This window comes from Convolutriloba macropyga, chromosome 3 (genome assembly GCF_964194025.1).
Source record: "Convolutriloba macropyga chromosome 3, txConMacr16.3, whole genome shotgun sequence".
NCBI classification, from domain to species: domain Eukaryota; kingdom Metazoa; phylum Xenacoelomorpha; order Acoela; family Convolutidae; genus Convolutriloba; species Convolutriloba macropyga.
This window is the reverse complement of record NC_134470.1, coordinates 45,772,113-45,788,860: the sequence shown is the minus strand read 5'-3', so window position 1 is coordinate 45,788,860 and position 16,748 is coordinate 45,772,113. Positions and strand designations below refer to the sequence as shown.

Genomic DNA, 16,748 nt, shown 5'->3' with positions numbered 1-16,748 from the left:
GGTGAATGCGGTGAAAAAATGTAAAAATTGCAATTTTTAGCGTTGAATGCGATGAATACGGTGAAAAAAAATAATTCAACGCTAAGAATTGCAAATCTTACAAAAATTCACCACTTTCACCGCATTGATCGCAAAAAGATGCGGGCGCTTTGCGGTGAAAATTATTTTTTTTTCACCGCTATTCACCGCAATTCTCACATTATTTTTCGACCAAACCTGGACCCGGGAATGGAATATATAAAGTTTTTTAAATGCTATTCACCGCTAAAAATCACAGTAATTTTTTGAATAACGTTTATTGAATCTGATTCATATTCACAAGAAATATAATTGAAGTGACAGATGGCGCAGTGGAATACGAAGTTGTAAACATGAAGAAGACGAGAGGTTTGGACCCGTGTACGGCAGTTTCTATATTGTAAGAAATCCAGCGAATGCGGTGAAAATAAAAGTTTCACCGCTAAAAATTGCATATCTTTCAAAAATTCGCTGCTAAAAACAGCAAATCATATAAAAGTTCACCGCATTGATCGCAAAAAAAGCGGGCGCGATCAATGCGGTGAAAATTATTTTTTTTCACTGCTATTCACCGCAATTCTTGGATTATTTTTCGACCAAACCTCGACCCGGGAATGAACATATAAAGTTTTTTAAATGCAATTGGCTATACTAATACTATCAACAGGAATCTCCGCAGTCAAAAATCATACAAAGAATGATCAAGGTGACAAGTTGATGTTATACATACATCTGGTGGCATTAGGGTCTTAGATGATACAAGAAGTTACCTGTTTGGGGGGTCTAAGCAGGCGCAACTACTGTGAAAATGTGCCAGTACTGGATTCGAACCAGCATCTCTTGCAATTCTAGTATACTAACATTTAACCCAATTGGTCTTAAGCTCTCGAACTTGTTAATCTGTTCTAAATCACTCTCACATTGAACAAGTAGAGTTTTTTGTTAAACTATGTCAAGGTTATCTTATGCAAAATTTACATTAGGTTGAGGTTGTTCTCGCTCAACCTCCTAGCACTCATCTTTAAATTGCGCATCACCACTTTCACAGCTTCTAACTATCTTGACTTTCTTTTGCAGTTAAACTCAGAGACTGGGGTCTGGGCCCATAACCTGTAAAGGGGGTCTAAGCAGGCGCAACTACTGCAAAAATGGACCAGTATTGGATGCGAAACAGCATCCCTTAATTTCAAGCCTAGTGTGCTAACCATCACACCAAGTGGTCTTAGGCTATCGAACTTGGGCATCTCGTTCTCGCGTTCTTTCTTGTTCCTCGAGGCTTCATTTCTCTAGCCAAGCATATGCTGAACAAGCAGAGCTTCTTGTCAATCTATGTGAAGCTTATCTTATGCGCAATTTACATTAGGTTGTTCTCCCAGAACCTTCTAACAATACCTGAGCACAAATGCTTCTCAATCTGGCACCAGACTAAATTCAGTCGTGATTCATATTTCCGCCACTTATTCCATTCCTCTTATTATAATCAAATCCGTTGGATCCCATTTTTTGATCCGTTATGGCCGACCAATGTATTTGAATTAGAAAGATATGAGTGATAAATTAGCATGTCTGTCAATTGCACAATATTTTAATTGGATAGTTTTCGAATTTCATTTATTCGAGGAAATATTGATTTCAGAAAATTGAAAAATTTGAGAGCCGTGCTTTTTTTATTTAGTGTTTAAAAATATTGGACAAATAAAAAAGACAAAAAGGGTAGCATATGGGTTTTTCGCGCAGCTAGATCCACTTTCCACTTAACAGGATCATCACAGAAGATGAACATTACCAAACACACCGTTAGCAAACTCTCAGCTATAAAAAGAAAAGTAACTTTTGCAAAACATGGCAATTCTTATTAAAAGCGAAAGATAGTGGAGTAAGGAAACAGCAAGAAATGAGGGCGAACCCAGGTTGAGGTGCCAGTCGGAGAGTCCATATGTCCAGACCATCCCAGACAAAACATTTATATGTCCATGCCACCCCAGACGGAACGCACCTATGTCCAGACTTTCGTGCGTTCAAAACCTTCAATGACCAGACTTTTGTGCGTTCCCAACCAAAATTTGTGCGCTCAAAATTTGAACATTTGTGCGTTCATGTCCAGACTATCGTGCATTCAAAAACATCTATGTTCAGACTTTCGTGCGTTCAAAAGTGCGTATGTCCAGGCTTTCGTGCGTTTATGTTCAGACAACTTTTTCATAATGTATTCATTTCAAGTAAAGATATCTCCGGTTGATGGTTGTTATGGAATGTCCTAGCAGCTGTTACATTTTAAAGGCTCGATGAGAAATTGGTTGAGGGGGGTGCCAGCCACCTAGTTATTAAAGCATGATTTGTTTGCCACTTCAGCAGTGGTCTATAACTCTAGGTGTGAAATTGTCTAAAACAAAGCAAAATGTTGGACTTTTCCTGCGTTCGACATTTTGTAACTTTTGTAACTCAATTGAGATGAGGTTTTCTTTGTGGAAAGCTTTCACTTGAGTGAGCACTCTAGTAAGAGTGTTTAGTCAAACATGGGCGGATCAGTTTTTTGCGTTCTTCTTTCCATTCCAAAATTTTTCGTGCGCCTCAGAGTCACAATGTTCAGACTTTCCTGCGTTCAAAATTGCCTATGTCAAGACTTTCGTGCGTTCAAAGTTGCTTATGTCCAGACTATCGTGTCTTCATTTGTGTTTCCAGACCTTGTAATTTTCTACGCACGACACCCCCCTTGTGCGTTCATTTTGGTCTGGACATATCGACTTTCGGTCGGGGCCCTCAGCCTGGGAAACCTAGAACTGTTTAATCCATAATTTTTTTGAAAATCTGTGTTATCGAAGCCATTGGGATTAATTACTACGCTTTGGTACTGTCGAGCAAATAAAGCTGCGCATCGTTAGAAAACCTGTGCCACATTTATCTTCAACCGACAAAGTAAACAAACAGCACCAAAAACGCCGGCTTGGTCAAAGTGATCAATACTGAAAACAACTCAACGCAGCGTTCAAGCACGTCAAACTTTTGCAGCATAAAATGCTCTCACATTACTAATTGCTGATTCAGAAGACAAATTGATGTCTAGTTTGGCGATTAGATGACTCTTGAGAAAATTTGATTCATAAATCGTTTCCTAATTAATTAACAGAGAAATTCGAGAAATGCACTTTGTCAGTTGTCAACGAACGCCTCGAAGCGTTTATTTGGCACAAAAGTACCCTTTGCAGAGTATTATAATGTTGTTTTTAAAGATTTGTACATAAAAACGTTGAATTGACTTTGAAAAATCGGAAACGAAAACACTAGCCATTGAACTAACACATACAAAAATTACGAAATTTCTCAAAAAGATTTCAAAACCTTGTAGTGACAAAATTCAACAAATCAATAAATGAGCAGCGATGAAAGTTACTAAATTTAAGCTTCCTCGACAAAGATCTGTCTTTCGTAATAGCAAGTAATAGCAATTTTTTTATGTGCAAGTGACACAAAAAGCAACAAAAGGCAAACTTAACTATTAGCTCCTTCTTTCAAAAAATAGCATCAAAATTTGAGCAAATATGCATTTGAAGAACTGTATGGAATAAGAAAATGCATCTGAGCAACCAAAAAAAGCCAATTGACTTCAACCGCAAACTATGAAACGTCCTCCATTTCGAGTACAAAAGCTCATTAATCCTGATATCAATACGATCTTAAAGTGTTTCACCAGTTTGTCACGTTCCAAGAAGAAATCTCTTTAAAACCAGACATGAGTGTCAATCAATGTGATCCGTAGATTTTAAATAACAGGAGAATATTAGGTACAAATTTTTTGCAGGGTCACAACTTCGCGAACAAAAAAGCCAAGCTAACAGACTGTTACGAAGTAAATGAACGAATTTTATCCAAACTTAAATTGGCTGAAATTCGTTCACTGGCTAGAATTTTAAAATAAGAATTAAATACGTTCCATATACGTAAAAAGTTCCGAAAAATTTCATTTAACCTAATTTTAAGTTATTATAACCACGATATGTACCGATTAAGGTGGTTTTCGGCTTAATTTTTTTAAGGTTTTCTAGACAATTGTTGACTGATTATGAACCGATTTTGACGTCAATAACATCAGACATAAAAAAACCAGTAAAAGAGCATCAAAAACCTTGCCGTCTAAGTCTCGCTTGTAACTCTGAGCTTTGTAATACTTATATGTTGTTGCTTTGTACATTACCAATACTTATACGTTGCTGACTGTTCTTTCAATCTATAAATTGACACTGCCGAAAGAGTGTTGTTTTACACCTTTGTATTGGTGCCGCTCCTTACTGAGCCACCTGTAGTGGAGAGAATGGATTGTTGAAAGCTTGTTCTGGTAGCAGAGTGTCATGAAAACGATGTGGATGTGAACTGCCCTTCGTGCGACAGACACACAGGACTTTTGGGCAGATGTCGCGCACCAATTGCAATGAGGTGGACTGTAACAAGTATGGATTCAGGTAATAAGATCTGCAGTTTCAGAACTATCAAATATGATGTGCAATCGCTGGTTTCTGAAGTTCTTCGAAGGCTAGAGTTATACTGATATGCTGATACGGGAAATGGCAGAGCTCAGGCCCCTCGCTATTAAATACGAGAATGACAAGCATCTCATGGAAACAAAAAACAGCACAAAATGAGCCCCTCTACGAGAGAGAGAGAGAGAGAGAGAGAGAGAGAGAGAGAAGAGAGAGAGAGAGAGAGAGAGAGAGAGAGAGAGAGAGAGAGTTATGAATGGCAAAAAAACTGCTAAAGAGAGTACCAAAACGTTAAATTTTTTTGCATTGAAGTGTTTCAAGACTAATTTAGCTGGCAAGAAACCCAATTGCTAAAATGATTGGTTAAATGTTTAAGCACTGATTTGTTAAACGTTTTTAAGTGTAGTAAAAGCAAACATTGCTTGAAAACTATCCGATCCGAAAACGGTCACCATTAACGCAAACACTTTTTTGGGACGAAAAATATCGATTTTGAAAACTTTTGGGCGAACTGTCGAAAATTCGTAAACAAGTGTCAAGTCGGTTCGGATATCAAAAATGAACCTCTTAAATAGAAACAATTGAGTGAACATTATGCCAAATGGTTCAATTTTGATCTTTTCGGTCAAATTCGATGCAACAAAAAAAATTAGAAAAACAATATCGAATTTTGATAAACCACACTTGCAGAAATTAAAAAACGTCCAGTTTACTGGAATACCGTTTCGTATTCGAGAACATGCAAAAATTTGACCAAAAGTAGAAAAAATTTGGTCAAAAGTATAATTTGGCAAATTTGTCAAAATCAATTTTTCCAACTAGAAAGTTCGTCAATTGAGTGAAACTCAACACACACATAAAGTTATTAAAAAAATTACTACCTCCGGCCTACAGGAAAATTATCGATTTCTGATAAATTTTTTTTGCTCGTTTCAGTACACTACGAGCCTTTTCGTCCTTTAACGTTTCAATTTTCCGTGTTCCGTTTTTTTTTCAATAACGTCGCTCTCCCAAAACTTCGCTTTTCGTCTTATTCCTCTACTTTTTTGGATTTCGATGTAGTATGTTGCCATATGTGATGAAGTAAGTTTTGTTTTTGTTGCAGTATGTTGACTTTGATACTACGCTGGTTGGTTGTTTTGGTTTTGTGGCTTTCTAGGATGTGACTTAAATTTAATCTGGAGTTAGGGCCAGATTGTTTCTTGACTTTTCCAGCAGTCATAGTCTTCAAATAAAATATCGTAGTTCATTTAACCTTTGCTGTAGTTTGTTCAATACGGTTAGTATGCTGATTGGTTGTTTTGGTTCGGGTTTTGCTGAGGTGTGACTTAGGTTTGTTTTGGATCTGCGGCTATTCAATTTCTTGACATTTTAATTCTTTTAGGTTACAACTAGGTTGCCGTAAATTAATTTGTTCTTGGTAATTTCAGCCCCATAATGAATTGTGCTACCTTGTTGTGCAGTAGCTTCTCTCCTTCTTCCTAGGGTGTGACTTAAATTGTTCTGGAGTAACGGCTTGTTTTTTTCGGTTAAGTTTGTTGCTGTGGTCTGCTAGCATAGTTCTTTCCCGCCTCCTCGCACTTCCCGCCCGTTCGTCTGTCCTGTTTCGGTTGGGTAACACGTTGCTAACTCGACCTCCCGTCCGTCACATTTCTATTGCGTCGCGCGTTGCTCGCTTGACTTCCCGTTTGTTCTTTTCCCGTCGAGATGAGCGCATAGCGTTCACCGCTCCAGTTCTGTTTTGTCGGGCACATCGTTTACTCGAGAATTCCTTTTGCTCTTTGGACGGTTTGTTTTACAGACTGTCTACAGTGTGCTGTGTTTTGGTGTTTTTTTGCGTTGGGTTTGTTTTGCTTGAATTTGGTATGGTTGGAGTGTGCGCATAATAGATAACTGTGTGCAGTGGTAGTGTTGCTGATTTTGAATTAATAATATCGTGATTTCCAATAGTCTTGAACAAAAACTCAAATAAAATTTACGTTGCCAGGTCATAGCGTGAAACTTTATTGAATGCTATACGTGAAAACGTACTTCATTGTATAAATAGTCAAAAGTAGCCGCTTGAAAGTTGAACGACCAGTAAAAAAATGCAACGAAGCCTTTATGACTGTTGTAGACAAAAATGAAGACTTGTTTGCTTTTGCTGGAAAAACGGAGTATCCAAGCGAACTTTTTTTCTTAATTAGAGTCTTACTAAGAAGCAATGACAACTAAGAACGACAAGACCCTCACTTCAGCACAAAACCACATCAATTCTACTGATGATAACGTGAGTGGTATTCAGGAACCGAGGGCTTCCAATCGTTCTAGAGTCTTCACTGATGGCCCAGTCAAAAACTCCTAGTTAACTTAAACATGATTACGTTGTTGCCAAAATGAAACGCTAGGAAATTGAAAACAAAATGAAGCAGCCATTCGCCTCACTAAACAGAAAAAAACAAATGGAAATATTTGAACTGGAGGAAAACAACAGAAAACGGTTGGCAGAGGCAACTCAAGAGTTTGAATTGCTGGAAGCTGTTTCCAAAGGTTGCCTTTCCGAAACAATTCCTAGTGCTAGGAGCTTGATGAGAAATGAAAAAGCTCTCCAGAACTGGATCAACACGTCACTTGCTTTAGGTCTTAACAACAAGAAAATTGATGAACCAGTGGTTATAAATGTCCCTCCAGAATGCCCTGGCCACAATGACGTTGAAACAAAGGAATATCGCAGGACTGAAATATCAAGGCATTATATTCCAAAAAATTGTCGAGGTAATCACACTTTAAGTAATCAGACTTCGCAGCAACTCGACCCCTACTATACCCAGATAATTTGTTTGGCTGCTGCTAACACACAGGAGTTGTACCAGGCGCACCGACGGACGCAAATGAATCGAACAAGTCAACAAGGCATGGCTTTTCCAAGCATAACTAACCAACGAACCGCAGATAGTCACCAGCCTTCTGTACACGCCCCAGGGGCTTCTTGGTCATCCATTCAACAGCCCGTTTTACCACAGCCGTTCGAACAGCAAATAAATTAAAACAATTTTTCCAAGTTTTTATCATACGAAATTTCAAAATTCAAATTCATATTTCATGTCCAGGGAACATGAAATATGAAGTCTGCCTGAGATCAATTCGGCCCAGCGTATATTCCTCCGACAACAAATTAACTTTGTTCCTCGAGCCCGAAACTCCACCCTTTCTCCTTTTCCTACAACAAATAATCCAGCCCCCGCAATTAATGTTCCCTTTCACACAAGCAACCCACCAAGTCCAAACACCCAACTGCTTAACGTGGAACCCGCTATTCCTAATGCTCTTCCCCTCGGGAACCCAGTATTCGCTACTAACCTCACTGCTCCCGGTCCAAATGCCCCTTTGATCAATCAGCCTCCCGTCCACAGCACTTTTCAAAATAATACTGGCCGAGTACACAAAGTCGTACGTTCCCTTGCTCCTCCTGTCCCATATATGACCCAATACCCCTCTTGGCCAATAGTTTTTGCCAAAAAAGAGTCATTGGCTTTTTCCTCATCACAAACCGTCAATCGCCAACCAAGGCACTACTACCGTAAATAGATTGCCTCAAAATGTACAAGCACTAAGTGCACCATCAACCGCTAATGTTCAACTACGATTATACCAGAATTCAACCCTTTTGATTGATATGCAATGGCAATCCGGCATACAACAGGAAAACCCGATCCGAACTGCTAAAAATGTGGTACCTGGTCTAGCCAATCCAGTTTTTCAGCCAGCATGTCCTTATGTTGGGCCCACTCCGTTGAGTGGTCCGCAGCTCTCTGCACCTGCCCCTCAAATACCAGACAATGATTAAAGAATTGGCTGATGCGATAACAAGCACGAAAAATGATCCTTTGCCCAAATAGAAACTTGCTCAGTATAGTGGTGATCCATTGCAATGGCGCGAGTGGTATGGTCAATTCAAAACCGCGGTTGACTCGCAAACGCTAACTGATGACGTTAAATTGACATACCTGAAAACGCTCGTCACTGTTAAGGCCAAAATTACAAAAGACGAGTTTGCTTACTGTGGTTTAATGTAAAGGATGCACTAAGGACTTCAGAACTTAAATTGGGCCGGCAATAGGCAGTTGTAAGTGCACACTTGAAAAACTATGTACTTTCCGCCTTTTAAAATGCGCAATAGTGATAATATTATTGACAATTCTGCAGCCATATCTAGTCTAGTTGGGGTTTTTATGTCACTATCATATGACGCTGACTTGAAGAGTGCTTCCCTTCTTAACCAAGCGGTACATAAGTTACCACCAAACATGAAAGAGCCGTGGTCGCTCTTTACGATTAAAAACCACTGGGGTGAGTCTACCCGCCTTGACTTTAACGATTGTCTGAAAGAAAAAGCTCAGGCCAACAGTCTTGTAAAACAAATTTCAACAAAGGCAAAGACTAAAGATAATAACATTTCAGCAACCAAGAACAAAGTTGCTTCGAAACTAATTATGTCAAATACGCAACAAAGTGAACCAAGAAAGCAGGTTTCGTTGTCATCGACGCCAATTAACTCGCGTTGGGTGGCGCCTTAAGGTAACGACCGCTTGCGAGAATGCAGAGTCTTCAAGGAAAAAACTCCCATACAGCGCGCAAAGCTATTTGCCGAAAACTAAACTTGCTTTTCGTGCTTATGGGACCAGCACACATTCCGCCAGCGCTCTCAACCAAGAAAGTGCAGGGCAGAAGGATGCAAAAGTTCGCATAACACACTATTGCATTGCGCAGATAGGGTTTTCCCAACAAAACATTCAACAAATCCCACACTATTCAGCTTTCTGGCAACACAGGTCAAAGTAAAGCCACTACTAGTCAACAGCCGTCTAAGCCCACAAAGATGTCATCTGTTACTGACGTTGAGGGGCTCTTTCAGGTGCCTGAATTGCAGTTAATCAATTCGTCTGGTTTGGATACCAAGGATTTAGTTTTGTGTGATACCGCCTGCAGTAACTCTGGGGCAGCAGGTAGTCTCGCAGATAGACCCGGTTTGCACGGTAAAGCACTAAAGCTAACTGTCATGGGTATTAGTTTTGAAAATGTAATTGAAACTAGGGTTGTTAAAGTTACTGAAACAAAAAAAACATCAGGATTTTGAACCATCCAACATCAACCCTTTCATTAAAGAGAGTCTGAAGGTCGACTGCAATATAATTAAGAAACAGGCCCTGTAGTAGACTTACCCACACATAGCCGTTGTTGATCCCATGACATATTCCTATAAAGACATTGAAAAGATACTCTGACAAAATGTCTATCATGCCATCCGCCCGTTAGAATACTTCTCTGCCGATTAGAAGCGTTCACCCGTTGCCGTACGCTTACCCATAGGTGAAGAGGTTCGTTAAAATCGAGTTCCGGTTTAACCTCAACGTGCTTTAAAGTAAATATCGAACAAGACAATGAGTTAGCAAGTCAAATAAAGTCATGGTACGACATTGAATTGTCCGGGGCAAACCAGCAGGCCGACCCACGATCTGTAGAAGACTCAAGGGCTCAAGAAATCTTTGAGAATACCACCGTACACAGTGGCTTGAGATGCAGTGTCGAAAAGTTGTGGGCAGCAGATAACACAGAGCTCCCAAATAATTACTTCTCCTCCCTTGTGCAACTCAAGTCCCTTGGGGAACAATTGGGCCTCGATGAAGACCTGTGGGAAAAGTATAATAATGCTATCAAGGAAGATCTAAGTAAAGGGCGTGTAAATTTTCCGACGCTCACAGTGTTGAAAATCGGTCTCCTATAAAGAGTGGTACCTACCCCACCACCCGGTTTTAAACTCGAACAAACCGGGTTAGGTGCGTAGGGTGCTCAATAGAGCAGCAAATGTTCAAGGTGCCTCGTTTAATATTTCCTTAATCACTGGCCCTGATCTGCTGCAACACCTCATCTAAGTAATTCTCCGCTTCCGACAGCAACCATTTGCTGTAGCGGCCGACATCGAGGGAATGTTTCTACAGGTTGGCATATTACCATCAGAAAACCATCACTTCGTTTTTTGTGGCGGCAGGGCCCTACAACTAACGCTGTAGTGTGTCAATATACGCACCATAGGGGCTAAAGACTTGCCCACCTCTGCTAACTATGCATTACAACGCACTCCGAGAGACAATGCCAAGTTCTACCCTAAAGCTGCAAAAACCGTCCTTGAAAACTTTTACATGGACGATTACCTTGACTCAGTGGAGTCTCTTGAGAAAGCCATCAATAGATCGAAGGAATTGGTACATCTTCTTCATCTCGGTGGGTTCAAGTTTTCTAAGTTTGTAAGCAATGTGAGAAATCTGGCTGACCGAGTCGATAATTCTCAATCTGATGAACCTAAGGTTATTGTTTAATCTCAGGATTCATCGCACGTACTTGGGCTAAAGTGGGACCAGACTAATGACACTTTAGTTGTGAGTAGGGATACGAGCTGCGCCATCAACAATTCTGTCACACAGCTCTTGGTCCTAAGTCTTGTCTTCCTCATTGGTCTTGTCGCACCGTTTACTGTCGGTGCGCGACTGCTCTTAATAGATATTTGGTGTGTCACAGGACAGCAATGGGATGACGAGCTCCCAAAGGGCATGGTTCAAAATTTCGGTGACAATTCCCAGAATATTTTCAGAGTCGTCACATTCTTGCGAGCTCTATCAACAACTCTTACGGGCGAAGAAAAACAGCTTGCGTTTGTTTTGGAGAAAGTGCGCGTGGCGCCAAAGGAAATAATGACTGTCCCAAAACTCGAACTACAAGCAGCTCTACACGCCGCTCGACTGAAATGGGAAATTACACAAGCGCTTACTGTAACTGTTAATTAAGTATTCAGGTGGACAGACAGCACAACCATTCTTCAAGGGATAACCGTTTGCGAAATTTTGTAGTATAGCAGCGTTGACTAATGGAACCACGTTACATTTCTTTAACTAATTCAAATTTCCCTTTGGTACCGAACAAACACGTCGTTAAAAACATCAAAATTGGCACCAACAGAGAAGTCACTATTGAAGACACTGTATCTCTGGCTACAAAAGTTTGATTCTCATCAAGATTACTTGCGCATTGCCACATACATTCTCCAATTTTTGCCGAAACATGCCGGCTACCGTAAGCTTAATGGTAACATTACTTATCCTACTGAGCTTGACGAAGCCGAGCGTCATCTCCAGTACTTGGTGTAAGGAGACCTTTTGAAATTAAAAAGAAGGATCTTCTTGACAATAAATCTGTTAAACAGAGCAGCCGAATTGCTGCACATTCACCGTTCATTAGCCCAAATGGACTAATCCGTTCCTCGGACCAAATCAAACGGTTAATGGAAGTTGGGTTGAACGTAATGTACCCAATCATCTTAGATGCACGTCACCCGTTGAAAAAAATGTTCCTTGAACACATCCATGTAAAGCATTACCATCAGGGCGGTGAGTACCTAGTATCAATTGTACAGGAATACTATACAGTACTCAAAACTAAGATCATCAACAAAGCACACTGCCTGAGATGCAGAGAATTCCAAGTTGTAACCATGCAATCAATAAAGTTTGACTTACCTAAAGAGGAACTTGCTTAACAGTCTCCTTCCTTGACGGACACCGGCTTTGACTATTTTGAACCGTTCTACGTAACTGTCCACCGTACTTCTGAGAACTACTCGGGTTGTACATGTCGAGTTAATTACATCCATGGACACCAACTCTTGAGTTATGGGAGTTGACCGGTTTGTGTTATGTAAGGATACACGTGCCCACGATTTGATCGGACAATGGCACTAACTTCATTGGAGCGGAGAAAGAGCTCCTGGAAAGCATTGAAAAGTGTGATGTGGTCAGCATTGCAGCTGAGCTCGCTCAAAAAGGTATAAAACGGAGTTCCAATCAACCCAGCGCCCATCAGGGTGGTATCTGGGAGACGTTGGTACGCAGCTTCAAGCGCGTGTTGTATACTATTCTTGACACGCTTGGTCTCACGGATGAGGTGCTGCATACAACTTTTTTATCTTGAGATTGCTCTTAACTCGCGTACTTTATAACCCGAGAGTGCTGATCCGTGAAATTTGAACGTTATAGCGCCCAACCACTTTCTTTTAAGAGAATACTCTACCGGTATCCGTCTCTTTTCGGCAATAATGAATTTGACCACCGTAAACGTTACGCTCGTGCGCAGTCGTACGCTAATGCGATCTGGTCCCGTTGGATCAGAGAGTACGTGCCGACGTTGAACCGACGCTCTACGTGGCAGAGTCCTGCCGACTTACACGTAAGACCGGTGACTTGGTTTGGATAGTTGAGGAAACCAACTCTAGGGGTTACTACCCTACCGCTCGGATTATGGAACCCCGCTACGGCTCCGATAGCGTCGCGCCGTTTTACGTACGGCAACCGGTTCACTCGTCCGCCCGCTTGTAAAACTTGTACCAGTTTTCCCAACTTCTTCCGGACCGGAGGGTGTTACGAAGTAAATAAACAAATTTTAGCCAATCAGAATCGAGTGTTTCTAATCTTTAATTAAAGAATTGAATACGTTGAAATATACGTAGAAAGTTTGGAAAAAGTTCATTTAACATAAATATAAGTAAGTTTTACCACGAGATGTACCGATTAAAGTGGTTTTCTGCTTGCAAATTTTAGTTTTTTTTAGACAATTGTTGACTTGTTATGAACCGATTTTGATGTCAATAACATCAGACACAAACGCAGTAAAAGAGCATCCAAAAAAACTTTGCCGTCTAAGTCTCGCTTGTAACTCTGAACTTTGTGATACTTATATGTTGTTGCTTTGTACATTACCAATACTTATACGTTGCTGACTTTTCTTTCAATCTGTAAATTGGCATTGCCGAAATAGTGTTCTTTTACACCTTTATACAGACTTTTTCTTCCCTCATCACATGAGGTCGAATCAAAAACAGACTATCAATTCTTCCCAGATTACACTGGCCCCATTTCGATTTAAGAAAAGACGTTCTAAGTTTAAATCAGCGCGCTCAGAATGGAGACACAATAGTTGCGTTTTAGAAACAGCCAAACATCAATTTTTTTGTGCAGCAAACTTTTAATTAAAAACATACCCGGCAGATTGCCGGAAAATAGCCGCCGTTGATTCCAATAAGCATGATTGCGATTGAACGAATAGAATATATTGAAAAAAAAAGATTTTTGTACAAAAATATTTTTTAAGTTCGATTTATTTTGATGGCATTTCGTAGTTGAACATACTTCTGTTTCTTAGAGAGAGGCTACAGGGGCTACTATCAACACCAATAAGCATTAGAGGTGGTAACTAAGACTTATAGGAACGACGTTCAAATAGCGGGCATCTAAAATTGGGATTTATGGGTTTATCCCGTTTCTATTTCTGACTTCAATTTTTTATACCGACTCTGTTCATTTTGAATTGCTTTGCTGAGCAACTGATGTTCAAATGCACTTTAAGCAGAATGAGAAAAGAGAAACTAGCCTAGAGAAGTCAAAAAGATTTCACGCAAGATGTCGAAAAAGCGGCAAAATGGTAAAGCGAAAAAAAGTTTGACGAAGTAAAAAAAAAAATACGAGCGCAATAATAGCCGGCTGAGAAGATGAGGGCGGCTATTAAAAAGCCCTAAAAGAAGAAACACTAGCGCGATCTAATAAAACAAGGTGTTGGAGATTGACATGGTGAGGTTTTGTATGTACCCCTGTAAATATCCAATGCTTTGTACGCTGTTGGAGGTTTTTAAACTTACCCAGCCTAGCTCATCCAATGGTACGTTGAAATGGTACGGTGTCATTTTTAGCCCAGATTGTTTTTCAGGACTTGCCGTTTATAATTTCATCGTATTCTCCATTATTCTTCCAACTATATGCTAAGGCACCAGGAAGTCAAAGAGTTTTTTTGTGACTTCTTCCCCTCAGCGGATAAGTTTTTGTGATAGCAAAAATCAGGTCTTTACTTGATAAATGAGTGTTTTTTATCGAAACATTGGAAACCATTTTAATTGGAAACCAGTTCAATTTTAACCCATTCTATTGAAATGGAAAAAAATGACTTCACTGGTATTAACATCACGGGTATATATGTTTGCCTTTACTTTAGAATCCATCAAATTTTAAATTAAAAAAATACAAAACTCTCTTCAAAAAATTTCCTATCTCTGCTTCATTTGGTACACAATTAAACCAAAAATTAGGATGAGACGGGTCGGAACATTAGAAAGAAACCACAGTACCGAGCCTCATTATTTTTCCTTATTTCTTAAGTACAAAGACCATATCTATTTTTCCGCTTGAGTCCTCTGAATTAGTTGAAACATAAAACAATGTGCCTCGGGTCTTGTATCCCGCACTCAGGAGCAAGTGTGAAGGTACTAAATATGTCATCTCAGGGTTTAAGTTCAAATTTTTCGCACATTTTAGAAGTTGTACTGGGGAGCGTAATACATTCTGCAGGCACGCGCATTACTAGTGGCTACTGACACTCTAAACAACAAAACGTTTCAAGCTCTGAAAGAGCCCAATTTAGATCTCGCAAAAAGCAAGACATTAAGCGTAAACAAGTCCAAAAATAAAATCGATCCGAAAAAGATACTCAAAAGAAACCAGCAGCAAAAAAAATAATGACTAACAGCATAACTAAACTTCATTTGAGAGCAGCTGTCTCTTTCTCATATGGTTATGGCTAAGTAATTCTCTCGTTTAAAATATTTGTTGAACAAAGCAGTGTGAAATGGGAGTACCGTCCTCGTTTGTTTCTAAATATTAAACCGTTAATTAAACGTTTCCTCCGTTAATTAAACGTAGGTAAACTCAAACTCTTTCATTTTAAAAATAAAAAATAAGATTATCGGAGCACTTGTCGGCTCTATTTATATTTCAATGTCAAATTTCATTCTCAGTTTATGATAATCAATCATTATAAACTATTCTGCGTTTCCACCCCAGAAGGCCGGCTTGCCATTGACAGGGAACTTTTTGAATCTGTCGCTGGCCAGATAGTTAGCAATCTGAGGAATACTTTCGAACTCAGTCTTGTACTTCTTAATGTTCGGGTATGCTTCCAGAACTGTCGGCTCCATGCACTCGTGGTAATCCAGAGTTGACCAAAACTGGAAATCACCCACAAATAGATTGTCTCCATTCAGCCACTTTCGACCAGCACCCAGCCACGCTTCGAACTGACTCAGAGCTACCGTCACATTTTTGAGGTATTCCACTTTATTTTCCTCAAAACCAGGCCGGTAACAGAGCATGGCAAACTTTACCCTAAAGTCCATGAGTGTTTCCATAGTTTGTTCCATTATTGCCATTTCTTCATCCGAACCAGTTGGATACAGTCCCCCTTTTCTTCCCAAGTATTTCATGATGGCAATTGATTGGCTCATTTTAAAGTCATCCTTTATCAGGTATGGAATATTGGGGAAGTCAAGTCCGAGGTTCTTTTTGTCTTTCTCGCGCCATTCGTCTGCATTGTCATATTCGTACCGTTTTGTCTCATAAGGCAGTTCCAAATATTCAAGGATCAAATGAATCGGCTCAACGAATCCGCGAATATTCCAATACGCAACTAGGTAAGTCATTATTTCTAACGAAAAGATGCGGGCAGATTGATTCTATTTGCCCCCTTTTGCAACGTGGGTTTGCTCTGTTTATAAATGGAGCCTTATAATCAGGTGCTTAGAAGCCGGTCAACAAACCCAAATGATAGAGTTATTTGCATAAGCAATACCAATTTGCTAACCGTCAATTTTGACTAGCTAACGGAGGCCTAATAACCAAATTCTATGCTGTTTGTTTGTGTACCAACTTTCTCAAACAGAAAAGCACCACCCCAAAAGCAACTTATAGTTGTCACAGATAACTAACGCATGCACTGACTAGTACAGTTGGCATAGAAGGAACCACAGATTATTATAAAAACCCTACCTTATCAGCATTTTGTCAGTACGGACTGTTTTCTAAAGCAACAAATCGACAATTAATCCCTTTTAATCTAACACATAACTTGTTAGTTTTAGAGAAACAGTCGAGGAATCTAATCAGTCAATTAGTTACGATTAATCCGATATTGTTAGCTCCTCAGATCAGTCAATGTACTACATTGACCTTTCCATGTCATGAACCCCTTCTTCCTGTTAAACATGACCTTAACCGAAACAGAACTTCTCACAATTTGTTCGCACAGAACTCCTTTGTTCGCACAATTAACGTTAAAAAAGTTAATGGCCTAACAATTTTCGAAAAACAGAATCATAAACAGAACTAGAAAATTGATTAAAGTCCT

The 16,748-nt window shown here is 39.8% G+C and overlaps 1 protein-coding gene across 1 annotated transcript; it reads right to left on the bottom strand.

Moving 5' to 3' along the window:
- Positions 1 to 15,269: 15,269 nt before the first annotated feature.
- Positions 15,270 to 16,234, bottom strand: LOC142337085 (glutathione S-transferase B-like). The gene has a single exon (XM_075386154.1). The coding sequence runs from the start codon at positions 16,042 to 16,044 to the stop codon at positions 15,388 to 15,390; it is 657 nt and encodes a 218-aa protein (XP_075242269.1). The 5' UTR covers positions 16,045 to 16,234; the 3' UTR covers positions 15,270 to 15,387.
- Positions 16,235 to 16,748: the final 514 nt, after the last annotated feature.